The sequence below is a fragment of the Mus pahari genome, chromosome 11, assembly GCF_900095145.1.
Source record: "Mus pahari chromosome 11, PAHARI_EIJ_v1.1, whole genome shotgun sequence".
In the NCBI taxonomy this organism is placed as follows: domain Eukaryota; kingdom Metazoa; phylum Chordata; class Mammalia; order Rodentia; family Muridae; genus Mus; species Mus pahari.
Genome location: NC_034600.1, coordinates 55,855,778 through 55,869,999, shown reverse-complemented (window position 1 = coordinate 55,869,999; position 14,222 = coordinate 55,855,778). Strand labels below are relative to the sequence as shown.

General features: G+C 39.2%; 1 protein-coding gene across 1 annotated transcript in view; it reads left to right on the top strand.

Annotated features, from left to right (window-relative positions):
• Nucleotides 1-13,722, top strand: part of LOC115064992 (UDP-glucuronosyltransferase 3A1-like) — a 16,096-nt gene extending 2,374 nt beyond the window's left edge. The window contains exons 2-3 of the mRNA XM_029543881.1: nucleotides 5,523-5,621; nucleotides 12,193-13,722. Coding sequence (XP_029399741.1) covers nucleotides 5,523-5,621; nucleotides 12,193-12,311 — 218 coding nt within the window. The 3' untranslated portion in view covers nucleotides 12,312-13,722. The remainder of the gene's footprint in view (nucleotides 1-5,522; nucleotides 5,622-12,192) is intronic.
• Nucleotides 13,723-14,222: the final 500 nt, after the last annotated feature.

The following is a 14,222-nucleotide window of genomic DNA, read 5'->3' as shown; positions in this document are numbered from 1 at the left end:
TTCTTGTGTTTGGAAATTGTATCTTGGGGATTCTAGGTTTCTGGGCTAATATCTGCTTATCAGTGAATGCATATCAAGTGACTTCTTTTGTGACTGGGTTACCTNACTAAAGATGATATCCTCCAGATACATCCATTTGCCCCAGAATTTCATAAATTCATTGTTTTTAATAGCTGAGTAGTACTCCATTGTGTAAATGTACCCCATTTTCTGTATCCATTCTTTTGTTGAGGGACATCTGGGTTCTTTCCAGCTTCTGGCTATTATAAATAAAGCTGCTATGAACATAGTGGAGCATGTGTCCTTATTACCAATTGGAACATCTTCTGGATATGTATCAATTGGAACTCTCTTCTGCCCAAGAGAGGTATTGCTGCATCTATTGCTAGTACTATGCCCAATTCTCTGAGGAACTGCCAGACTGATTTCCAGAGTGGTTGTACAAGCTTGCAATCCCACCAGCAATGGAGGAGTGTTCCTCTTTCTCCGCAACCTTGCCAGCATCTACTGTCACCTGAATTAGCCATTCTGACTGGTGTGAGGTGGAATCTCAGGGTTGTTTTGATTTGCATTTCCCTGATGGCTCAGGATATTGAACATTTTTTCAAGTGCTTCTCAACCCTTCAGTATTCCTCAGTTGAGAATTCTTTGTTTAGCACTGTACTCCATTTTTTCCCAATTTTAATTAGGTATTTACTACATTTACATTTTAAATGCTACCCCCAAAGTCCCCTATACCCTCCCCCCTGGCTCACCTACCCACCCACTCCCCCTTCTTGGATGTGGTGTTCCACTGTACTGGGGCATATAAAGTTTGCAAGACCAAGGGGCCTCTCTTCCCTATGATGGCTGACTAGGCCATCTTCTGCTATATTTGCAGCTAGAGACACGAGCTCTGGGGGTGCTGGTTAGTTCATATTGTTGTTCCACCTATAGGGTTGCAGACCCCTTTAGCTCCCCATTTTTAATGGGGTTATTTGAATTTCTGGAGTTCAGCTTCTTGAGCTCTTTGTATATATTGGATATTAGTCCCCTATCAGATTTAAGATTGGTAAAAATTCTTTCCCAATCTGTTGGTGGCCTTTTTGTCTTATTGACAGTATCTTTTGCTCTACAGAAGCTTTGCAATTCTATGAGGTCCCATTTGTCGATTCTTGACCTTACAGCACAGGCCATTGCTGTTCTGTTTAGGAATTTTCCCCCTGTGCCCATATCTTCGAGGCTTTTCCCCACTTTCTCCTCTATAAATTTCAGTGTCTCTGGTTTTATGTGGAGTTCCTTGATGCACATAGACTTGAACTTTGTACAAGGAGATAAGAATGGATCAATTCTCATTGTTCTACATGATAACCGCCAGTTCCTTGATGCACATAGACTTGAACTTTGTACAAGGAGAAGAATGGATCAATTCTCATTCTTCTACATGATAGCCGCCAGTTGTGCCAGCACCACTTGTTGAAAATGCTGTCATTTTTTTCCACTGGATGGTTTTAGNTCCCTTGTCAAAGATCAAGTAACCGTAGGTGTGTGGGTTCATTTCTGGGTCTTCAGTTCTATTCCACTGATCTACCTGTCCATCGCTGTACCAGTACCATGCAGTTTTTATCACAATTGCTCTGTAGTACAGCTTGAGGTCAGGAATCGTGATTCCCCCAGAGGTTCTTTTATTGTTGAGATTAGTTTTTGCTATCCTAGGTTTTTTGTTATTCCAGATGAATTTGCAAATTGCCCTTTCTAACTCAGTGAAGAATTGAGTTGGAATTTTGATGGGGATTGCATTGAATCTGTAGATTGCTTTCAGCAGGATAGCCATTTTTACTATAGTAATCCTGCCAATCCATGAGCATGGGAGATCTTTCCATCTTCTGAGATCTTCTTCAATTTCTTTCTTCAGAGACTTGAAGTTCTTATCATACAGATCTTTCACTTTCTTAGAGTTACACCAAGGTATTTTATATTACTTGTGACTATTGTGAAGGGTGCTGTTTCTATAATTTCTTTCTCATCCTGTTTATCCTTTGTATAGAGAATAGCCACTGATTTGTTTGAGTTAATTTTATATCCAGCTACTGCACTGAAGCTGTTTATCAGGTTTAGGAGTTCTCTGGTGGAGTTTTAGGATCACTTATATATACTATCATATCATCTGCAAATAGTGATATTTTGACTTCTTCCTTTCCAATTTGTATTCCCTTGATTTCCTTTTGTTGTCAAAGTGCTCTGGCTAGGACTTCAAGTACTATATTGAATAGGTAGGGAGAAAGTGGGCAGCCTTGTCTAGTCCCTGATTTTAGTGGGATTGTTTTGAGTTTCTCTCCATTTACTTTGATGTTGGCTACTGGTTTGCTGTAGATTGCTTTTAATATGTTTAGGTATGGGTCTTGAATTCCTGATCTTTCTAAGTCTTTTTTCATGAAGGGGTGTTGGATTTTGTCAAATGCTTTCTCAGCATCTAAGGAGATGATCATGTGGTTTTTGTCTTTGAGTTTGTTTATATAGTGGATTATGTTGATGGATTTCCATATATTAAGCCATCCCTGCATCCCTGGGATGAAGCCTACTTGGTCATGATGGATAATAATATTGATGTGTTCTTGGATTAGGTCTGCGAGTATTTTATTGAGTATATTTGTGTTGATATTCATAAGGGAAATTGGTCTGAAGTTCTCTTTCTTTGTTGGATCATTGTGTGGTTTAGGTGTCATAGTAATTGTGGCTTACAGAATGAAGTTTTATTTTAAGTGCTGCAGAAGTATTTGATATAAGGACTGGTGTCAAAGATTTACCTGAGTCTGAAGCCCTAGCATTCTAGAACTTTCTCAGTGGCAGGGGCAGAATATTTAGAGAATTATTGTACATTTCTAAAGGGTGAGTATTAGGAATATTTTCTACCAAGTTAAAACTGAGAGGTTGAGTGGGCGTCCTTAGGAGGGTTCTGTGGGCCCATGTGTGATTTACCCATGTTCTCAACAATTTTGAAGATAAATAGGTGCTATAATTCTGTATTTTATGGTGCACATGTTACTTACTTTTTGGTTGTCTAGGATAATAGAATGCAAAAGTTAAAAGTGTATCTATATAAAGGGATGTTTGTTCTCAGCTGCTCTCAAATGGCAGGGCGCCACTCTCAGAGCATTTACAGGGATGGAGTCAGTAGACCTCAGCAGTGGAGAGAAACACAAACTACAGTCATCGACTTGAACCTTATTCTCTGTTCCTCTGAGAGGCACACAAGGGTCACGGGCATGGGCTGCCTCTTGCAGGAGTACAACTCACCTTTCTAATGTTGCATAAAAATTCTTATGGAGTAGTTTTAGAATGGGGTCTTGCATACTAGTGTTAAAAATTCTGCTGCTACATTCCATCTGCTTTTAAAAATACTTGTTTTATTTTTTTTGAGATCATAACATAATTATACCATTTCCCCTTTCCCTTCCTCTCTCTACACCTTTGCAAACACATTTTCTTGTTCTTTTTCAATACTAGGGCAACTTTTTCTCTAATTGTTGCCACATACACACAAGTGCATGTATATAAACATATATTACTAAATATAGACTGCTCAGGCCGTATAATGTTTTTAGGGAAAATGATTTTGCATTGGATCACCAGTAGGTATGTTCATCCTTAGGGAAGACTTTTTCTTCTACTCTAGGCATTTTTTGTTAACTTTGGTTTTCTTTTCTTGTGTTTGTGTGTGTGTGTGTGTGTGTGTGTGTGTGTGTGTGTGTGTGTGTGTGCAGAAGAAGTAAGGATTGTATGGACGCCAGATCTTGATACTTTAGGGTATTTTTTTTTTCTGTCCCACTGGCTTAGCTTGTGCAGTTTGAAGTTCTCTGCATTTCTCTGGAAGAAACCTTGCTCATGAGCATCCATTAGAATGGCTGCCTCACTGGGCACTCCTTCTTCTCAGTCTCTTGAGAGCAGGAGCAGGACTCCTCAGGTGTGGTAGCTTCTGTATGTGCTGTGTTCAGACAACACAAATGGGAATGGAAGGAGTGATTTATGCAGCAGATACATTCAATTTCCCTGACTTTTCTGCCTCAACTTTATTATTATGGTTCTTCCAGGTCCGGAACACCTCGACCTTTTGGCTTTTGTTTTACAATTTCTATTTATTTTCTTAATTTATCTTTCTCTGCTTCAGTTCTGGACTCAAAACAAAGTTCCAAAGAAATTGTGGCTGAGGAGAAGACATTGGTGTGATGGTACTTGTTCTTTTACCAAGGATTCTCTTTTCTTAGCAGCCCAGGGTTGCTGTAGAATCATGCTGCCTCAGTTTTTCATGCATCTGGTATTTTTTGTGACTATTTCAGCATGGTTTAAGACTCATAGTGATCCTAGATAACTTTATTCACAAGGGTATAAACTCAGGTCCAAGAAGAGAAACTTCTTATGTGGGGTCTCCAAACCCTCTATCCCTATGAAAATTTCTTTCCCTAATATTTTAGATACTCCATCTCTGTTCTCAGCAATAATATAAAATTCCAGAGAAAGATATCACTCATTCTATTGTGATATATTTTCCATGATTAAAATTATTTTTTTGGAGCCCAAGGACAGCAGTGAGGGAAAGATACAGTGGAAAATATACATGCACCATAGGATGAAGAATGTCTAAATTTTAAAAAGGATTTCATTTATTTTGATTTTACATTCATGAGTGTTTCGCTTCCATGTATGTTAGTGTATTATGCGCATGGAAAGCCCAGGAAGGTTAGAAGAAGGGGTTGGATCTCCTGGAACTAGAGTTTCACATGGTTATGAGCCATCATGTGACTTCTGAGAACTTAAGCCAAGTCCTCTGTGAGAACAGCAAGCACTCTTAACTGCCAAGCCATTTCTCCAGGTATGACCCTCATATCTTTAGTGAAAGATTGCCATTGGCCAAAGTTCTGGGTTCATGTCTTGGGTGTTACCCGTTGGGAATTACCCTGTTTGAATGTTAACTACCTTGTCAGTCATAAGTTCTTATTTACAAAGTCTTGTCCTTAGTGGAAATGTACTAGCTTAGTTGAGGCCTCTGTAGGAAAGTACTACCCCCAGTTAAGAACCAATATCTATAGATCTTGTGAACAGGTACCTAGTAACTCACTCTATTCTGTTTTTCCTGCTGAACTTTTTACCTAGTCAATATCCTGCTTTTTGAAACAGGTACATTCCTCCAGAAACAAAGCGATTCTCCATCATCCCCCTCCCCATATCCTGCTTCTATGGGTGTAAAACCTGCCTTGAAAAAATAAAATGTGTCAGCTTGATCATTCAGACTTGCTGTCTGTTGTTTATGTTTCTTGTCCCCCATTCTTTCAACAGGTGGTTCCTTAGACCCTGTTCAACTGTCCTGCGGGTTGGGACAGTTACAATGTAATTGAGGGTATGTAAGAGTTGGTTTCTATTGAGGCATCCTGAGGCATTCTGTGCTTTGACACTTAGTTTTGGATTTCTTTATGTTGGCTATCTATGGTAATTAGAACAATTTTCCTTAATCTCCACAAAAAATGAACTTTATCTAATGTTTCTAGGTACCAGCCATTATATACTGATGAACCGTGTATCGCAAATTCTTCATGGCAGTGGTCATAATGTGACCAAACTTCTTTATGAAGGTGGTGATATCCCAGGTATCTTTAAAATCAATTATTACAATAAATTACTTAAATAATAAATGATGACTTTTGTATAGAACTGTTTGACAAAAGTTCTGTATTTGGCCTTATTGAGAGTTAATTTGTGGTGTATGAATGTGTGTATGTTTGTGTAAGTTTTATAGATCTCATTAGACTATGTAGGCTTGGCCACGTATGATATACTTCTGTAATTTACTTACTTACAGGTATAGGTTGATTATGATTATAGTATGTACCCCAAACCTTAATATGCTAGAATCAGGGTTTTTAATGTAATGGTGTTCAATAATTATTGATCTATAAGAGGCAAGCCTAGTAAAATCTGACTTGCCTATTAAGGTAAACACTTGGAAGGGACTTACAATATCTTCCCAGGGGTGAAATAGTTCTCAGTTGGGTAGGTATTTATGAAAGAATGAACCTGCCCTTACCTGGCCTCTTTCTTTTGTTTGGTTTTGTGACTTTTGTACCCACACATGACACTTTTGTGTTGTGATGCAGTGAGAGCACATCAGAGGCTGTTCAGGTGACTGTGCCCAATCTTGGGTTGTCAATCTTTAGTACTATGAGCAAAATAATTTTTTAGATTTTTTTATTTTCAATTTATGTATATTAGTGTGTGATTATATGTTTGTTTTGGCATGTGAGTACAAGTGCACACGGTGGCCAAAAGATATGGTTGGATCACTTGGACCTGGAGCTAACAGGTAGTTATAGACCTGTGTGGTGTGGTTGTTGGTAACTGAATATGAGTTCTCTCTAAGAGTAGTACACACTTTGAACTGCTGAGCCATCTCAATCAATTTTTTTAAAATATAAATTAAGAATGTCAGATATTTTTGTTATGACAATAAAAATAGATTAAATATCTCATTACTTTAGGGTTGCTCACAGTCAACAATACCCAATGTTATTGATCATTGTGAGAAGTTCTTATGTCAAGTGTGTCTGAAAGTAGTGCTGAATAGATGTATTCTACCATACTTAGGACTCTAATTATATAAAGATCTCTATGTTCATTGGCACATAAATCAGTTTCTATTTTTCAATGATACCTACCTTTTGAGAAATATTTTCTAGTGACCTTCATACTTGAGTCCAATGTTTAGTATGCATGATTGAGATGACCTCAGGTTCTTTTTTTTTTTTTTAACACATTGAAAACATTCAGTTATATTTATAGGCCAATATTAGTACATTCAAAAACATCTTACTAACACAGCCTGTATATATATATATAGTAGATGATTGCATACATTTAAAGTTATAGCTACAAATTCAGTTCTTCATTCATGTTCGTTACATATCCACTGCTCAGTATCCTTGAGTGGAAGGACTACCTCATCATTCATATTGAATATACAGCAAGAGAAAAAAATTCACAGAATGTTGGACTGGATAGTGCTTTGGAAGAATACAAATCAAGGCAGGGATTGGTAGTACCTCAGGTTCTTAAAAATCAGTAGCTCTCCCAAAACTCTGTACAGTTATGCCAGAAGTTCCTATTTAGTTTAATAAATAGAGACTCAGAACCAAACTGAAGATCATTAATCCCTGCTGATAGACTAAGGCACAGAAGCTCAGAGAACGTCCCTTCCTTGTTCACTGGATATCTTCCTATACATTTAATTTGTCTTCACATTCTGACTTTATAGATGCAGTTCATGCTCAGCCCCTTTAGCTTGTTTCACAATGTTTGATATATTGCTCAAGGCTATAGATTCTGTTCCTTTAATAAGCTATGCACAAAACAGTCCACCAAAATCCCCCACGTTTGTAGACCTGGCAGCCTTCAGTCTTAGGTTTGAGTGTTGCTGTCCTAAAGTATCTTGTCTTTCATTTCTTCTTTCTCTTTTTCTTCTCTTGCTACCCCACAATGACGTCCTGTTTGCCCCCGTTCTTGTGTTCTTTTCTTTCATTTTATTTTATGTGTCTTAATTTTTCTGAGATAGCTCTAGGCTTTCACTGGATCTCAGCTACATTGCCATAGTTGTTCTCAAACTTAGGGGAGTGCTATTGTCTTAGCATCTCAACTTTAGGCATTGGAAGCACAAGTCACCGTCCACACCCAACTCAGAGGTCCTTTCAACATCCATGAGCTCTGGACACTTTAGATGCAATAATGAGTTATTCTTTCTTCTTATTTTTTTAGTAGAATTTGAGTGGATTTATGAATGCAGAAATAACATTATTAGATTATTTCTCCTCACCTTAAATTGAAGCTCTGCATTGACCATGTAAACATTAATTAGCTGTTTTGGTCACTTTCATTCTGTGATTATTCAGCCTAGAAAACTATATAATGTATTGTGAAGGATTAAATATTTCTTGGGTTTATACAAAATTGCAAATATTGGATTAGTTCCAGGAAGGAGGGTTTAATGGTTGGAAGTTATAGTTCTTTTCCTCCCTATAACAAGCATTCTTAGACTCATTGTCAATTAACTTTATCTATCTATCTATCTATCTATCTATCTATCTATCTATCTATCTATCTATCTATCTGATTTGACGAAGGGTCTCATGTATCCCAGATTTGACGAAGGGTCTCATGTATCCCAGAATAGCTTCAAAATTTCTTTGTAGTAAATAACATTGATTTTTCTTGTCTTTCTTCTTCTGCTTCCTGAGTTTTGGGATTATATGTATGTGCCAAAACACTTGAATCTCAGCATCCAATGTTTGTCTTTACATACACTAGCCAAGAAGTTTAACAACTGAACAACATAACAATTCCTGTATGCCTCACTTCCTATCAAGCATATATCTCAAGTAAATGTTCTTGTTTTGGTGGGATGAATCCAATAACACCACTGATCCTTAGTGATTTGATACAAATATTCAGGCCAGGACATGTTTGTATAAGTGTTCTGGGTTACCAGACAACCTTTATCCCTTCTAGCAGGCTGGTTTTTATTTGCAGTGAAGATTTGGTAAAATAGAAACAAAAACAAACAAACAAAAGACACAGAAAGAAATGTGATGAAGTCCCTCAATCAGAGTTCATTTTCCAGATTAGCATGCAGGCCTCCCTTTCTCTAACACCACTGTTTACTTCAGTCCAAAGGAACTTAATATATAGCTGTTTTATTCACTATGTAAGACAGAGTTGATAAACTATTATTGGGTCTAAGGAAATTAAAATATGCTTTTATTCTTACATAACAGAATTCAAAGACTTGGGGAAACATGCACACACACACACACACACACACACACACAGAGAGAGAGAGAGAGAGAGAGAGAGAGAGAGAGAGAGAGAGAGAGAGAGAGGAGTCACAATTACAATGTGAATTGTCTCCAGCCAACTGACACTCTTCTGTGTGGAAAATAATCGAATCAAGGATAAGGGCATAGAGAGGGGTCATTTGTACAATCTGGATATCATTCCACTTGACTGTTTCTATAGCTCACCACTGAAATGGGCAGTTTGGATTGACCTGTTCCTAGTAAATCTCACTTCCAGATCTTGTCTCACAGAGGACTCTGCTCTCTCATGCACCACTCTGTCCTTGCCGGTTTAGCTTGCAAATTACTGCCAGCGGTCTTTTCCTTCCTAAAATCTGAAGTCCTCCTTCTCACTCAGGATGAGTGCCTGAGTAGATCTGAGTAGAGATAGACAGAGAGAAACAACCATCTTTAGCTAATGTCACCTCTTGCACAGGCTTGGAAATAGCCTGGGAATAGGACGATCCACTGGAGTTTAGGAAGCTCACTAGTGGCCAAACCACTGATGACAATGACTGCCCTCCTCAGTATCCATGGACAGTCAACAGCAGTGGTTTTCCAAGAATGGCAGAATTGCATGAACTGTTCCTCATCCTGTCTGGCAGTCGGGTCCAGTGTAGGTGATCACAGCTGTAATGAGGTCACAGCCATTGCATGTTCAGAAGATAGTGTTTTGTGACCCATTTTCCCTCCATCCAGCTCCTATCTGATTTTCCCTCCCCTCTTGTGCTGCATTCCCTGATCCCCCAAGAGAGTGATGTAGATAGAGCCAGACACTCGATGTTTTCAAAATGCTGAGCAGACATGGTTCTGGGCATTCATTGCAGTTGGCTACACAAAGAAATTCTCTAATGAAGGCTGAGAGAAAAAATTATAATCCATTGGCATAAACAAAAGTATTTTAATGTGGTTTAAAAAACATATCCATGTAGTTAAAGAAAGTAGTAATTTCTTCCGTACAAAATATGCCACCACCCCCCCCCCCCCAGCCATCGGCTTTTGAAGAAAGTTACAGTTTGTTACTGGATTTCCCCCTGTACAAGAGGCTTTAAATCCAGTCAGAAGGTAGAAGATCACCTTCATAACACTGGGAACATTTCCCCTGCAGGTCATTATTGTAACATGGGAGGCCCATCATTTATGTAAAAATATTGATGGATTTTTGCCCCCTAGAGTCCTGTGTAGCATCTGTGGCCTGAAGGGATGAAGCTCCACGTTTAGTTCCAGTTTGAGTTTGCTCTGCCTTATAACCAAAGTCTATGGTGACCTCAGCTATGTGGTCAATTCTGCTGGGCAATCAAGAGCAATGGCAACTACCTATGCTGTCTTGGGGGCTTCATTGGCCTCCAGATCAACAACTCACAGGAATGTGTCCCACACTAGCACTGGGGATTTTTGTTCGATCACTCTTGACTTCTGAGATCAACATTATCTAAGTGTGCATGACACCTCTATTTAAACAAATTAAAACATGTTTTATGAATGGTTTTGACAGTAAATTCATTTACTGACTGTGTGTATGTGAGTGTGCATGCTTATGTGTGGAGATCAAGGGACAGCCTGCAGGAGTTTCCAGCATTTGAGTCCTAGGGGTCAAACTCAGGCCACCAGCCTTGGCAGTGAGTGCGTTAATCTGCTGAGCCATCTCACTGGCCCTTTGAGATTGCCTTTTCTTCTTTTAAAATTAGCTTCTAAACTAGTGGATTTCCATATGTGTTGTGTGTATAATCTTCAGTTTTGTTTAGCTGTCCCCTACCTCTCTCCTAATCTCTTTTTGGTTGTTGCTTTATTTCCCTTGACAATGGTGAGTGTCTTTCTAAGTTTCTTATATTTACAACTTTCCCCAGAGAGACCCAACCAACATCATCAAAAAGAATTGCCACAGTCATAGAAATTTTGAGAGTTTTTATCCCCCCATGGAACATTTTAATAACATGTAAAAATTCTGCAGACAATAGGGATAGAAAGGGTATTTTCCAGGATTCTGGGTGATTGATGTCTTTGTTATGTAGGCATAAGCATCCAGTTGGATTTATTCACCTGTATATTGTGTTGTGTAGGGAATCCATCCTTACAGTTTATTATGAACACTGCCTGGCAGATGAGCAGATTAGAGGCCTTTCAGTGAGGAGAGTCAGCCACAGTTGTTGCTGTAGTCTCCAATAGTCTAAGATACCAAGTTAGGTTGGGACTGTGTCACATGAGCCATGAACAACAAAAGGAAGTTCCCAACCCTTTAGTCTGTCTTCAAACACAAATGATTGAAACTCTCTAGTTAAGTTCACTTGAGGATTCTGGTTTTGGCCTACTCATTTTGACTTGAAATTGTCATCAATAGCAAGAGAGGATGAATTGAGTTTTTTTTTTTTTCTAATGTAAGATGAGAGATATAGCTTTAAATTGTCAGAAGTGAAACTTCATAATGAACTCATAGTGTTCATTGTGAATGAGTCATAAGGGAAGAGCCACACTGGCCAGTTGGGACATGCAGACTTTTCTCCTTCTTCCCTCCCTTCTTCCTCCCTCCCTCCCTCCCTTCTTCCTTTCTTCCTTCTTTCCTTCCTTCCTTCCTTCCTTCCTTCCTTCCTTCCTTCCTTCCTTCCTTCCTTCCTTCCTTCTTTCCATTTTCCTTCCTTCCTTTCATTTTTCTTTTTAACTTAGCACCTTGACTGAAGGTAGAAACGTATGTATTTACTAAAACAAACAAACAAACAAACAAACAAAGGTAAAACCTATTTGTATTAGCACATATTGTAATCCAAGTGCTTCTTGGCAGCTTCAAGAAGTAGGTTTGTCAGTTGAAAGTCTATCAAAAGATAGAATATGACTCTATCACAAAACAAACAAGCAACAAACAAACCAACCACCAACACGAAATGAATATCAATTAAAAGACAAACAAGTAAAACAACATTTCATTTATTTCATTTTAATATTTCTTTGAAACACAGAGAACTGCAATCAAACTGACTTGTAATTAAAAGAAAACTCTAACTCACTACAGTGACAAAGTTGATGAATTACATCCTTCAGAATGTTTACTTCTGTGTTTCCTTACCCGTAAAGTGAAAAATGGTAGCTATGTCTTTACATGAAAGGCATTATTAGAATATTTCATTATGTAGACTGTTTAAAAATTCTTGAATTATTGTAAAGTATCAATAAATATGTCGAGAATACATAATTGAGTAGATTAAAGGAAATGCAAGCCCACTTGAAAACAAAAATCAAATTTCCACAAAGAGGAGACATTAATTAAATTAACTGTTTTTATCATAATAGTAATGTGTGGTATATTGTGATAAATTTAGATTTTACTCAGTTCATGTTTTCTTAGATTTTAGAAATGAAAACTCATCATACCAGATTATTAATTGGCGTCTACCTGAAGATCAGCAAAAGACATTTGATAACAGATGGCATCAACTTATAGAAGAATTTGTTTATGGGAGGTAATTTGTTCCAATTCTTTGAACTTAAGTATTAGTAATCTAACTTACAAATTGGTAGGGGATGGATGCATGATGCTTTGAGTGAGCTTAAGAGAAAGGATGATTTGGTGAGCTGATGGATATGGGGATGAATGTGTTTGAATTGTGCATGGTAGTTGACTCATAGGTAGATAAATGATGGGTTGGAGTAATTCTCTAGAATGTGGGAGCTGTGCCTTTTATGCCTTATTATTTACAAGTTTACCTGTCAAGAAGTTTCCAGTACTGTCACTTCAACTTCTCTACTCAGGGAAAGTAGAGCCACCCCCTTCAATGAACTGTGTCATTTTCTTTCGTAAATCCAGTAATGGAGGCAATGCCAGCAAAACCTACTTGAATAAGAATTCATAGATGCTTCAACCTCCCTCCTAGCCTTCTCATCAAATATAGGGAAGGAAATGGTTAATAAGACAATGTAGACTTGGTTAGAAGTCATTCTTTGGGGCGATTCCAAATACAAATCAATAGCAGTAGTCCAGACCAATCAGCAACAGGAAACACAAAGCAGTAGCAGCAGCTTGACCCACAAGAAATCTCAAGGCTCTGAGGAATCAGCATGAGTCCTAAGAGATGGCTGGCAGCAGCCAGAATACCATGAGATGTTCTTTGGCATGTTTCTCTTTATGAAATTATGACAAGTGAAGATCAGCGAAAACCAGCAAAGCATTGCAGGATGAACCAACACAAGAGCCTCCTTGCGTGTCTGTGGGGTTATATTTATATTCTTTCTAAATATCCTGTGCCCTCTCAAGTGTCTGCTCCAGCAAAGCATTGCATGCCCTCCCACATGTCTGCTTCAGCAAAACATCCTCAAATATGTCTGCTGCAGCAAAACATGCTCTTACAAGACGGTTTCAAGAAAAACATCATGTGACTAGTCTCTTCTGGTTGGCGCCAGTACCAGGTTGCCTTGGGCGAGAAGTCAGTGGAAACCTCCCCTAGAGAACTCTCCATGTGATCTTAGGATCACTGGTGTGTGGAGCACCACATCGGTTCCATTACAATTGCCTGCAGCCTGAGATAGCATTAGAGAAGCAGAAATCCGGCTTGACCAGGGGCACTAGTCCCTTCTGGTTGATGCCAGCACCAGGTCGACTCGGACGCCGATTCTGTGGACACCCCCACAGCCCCTAGAAGACTCTCCATGCAATCTTAGGATCACTGAAGCAGATACCTGAAGGAGAGACATGCAGAGGCTGGGCTCCAGTCCAGTTGGGGCCACCCCCACCATCTCTCTTCTGAAGCCCAGTGGAAGCCAGTGAGCACTCCAGAGGACACTCCATGCTGCAGGACCTCAGGATCACAGAAGAGGCCACTGAGCTCTGGAGAACTCTCTATGCCACAGGTCTTCTGGCTCACCACGGGAGCTTGGTACCTCAGGATCACCTCGGGATAGCAAGAGGCAGAGCAGAGACCCTGATCCCTGGGCACCTTCCTTACCAGAGGAGAGTCAGCCTACAGGGAGGGCTCTGATCCCAAGATTCAGAAGGTGGATCAGAGATCCAGAGTTCTGGACACCTGCCCTGCAAGACAAGAGCTTGCCTGCAGAGAGTGCTCTGACCACTGGGACTCAGGTGGGATTCCCAGGAGTGCAGACAGAGGATAACAGAATCACAGGAGGAAAGCTTGAACTTTAACACCAGAGATTTCCAGATGGTGAAAGGCAAATGTAAGAATCTTACTAACAGAAACCAAGAACACTGGGTACCATCACAACCCTGTACGCCCACCACAGTGAATCCTGGATACCCCAACATACCCAAAAAGCAAGATGTGGATTCAAAATCATATCTCATGATGGTGGTAGAAGATTTGAAGAAGGACATTAATAACTCACTTAAAGAAATACAGGAGAACACTGCTAAACAGGTAGAAG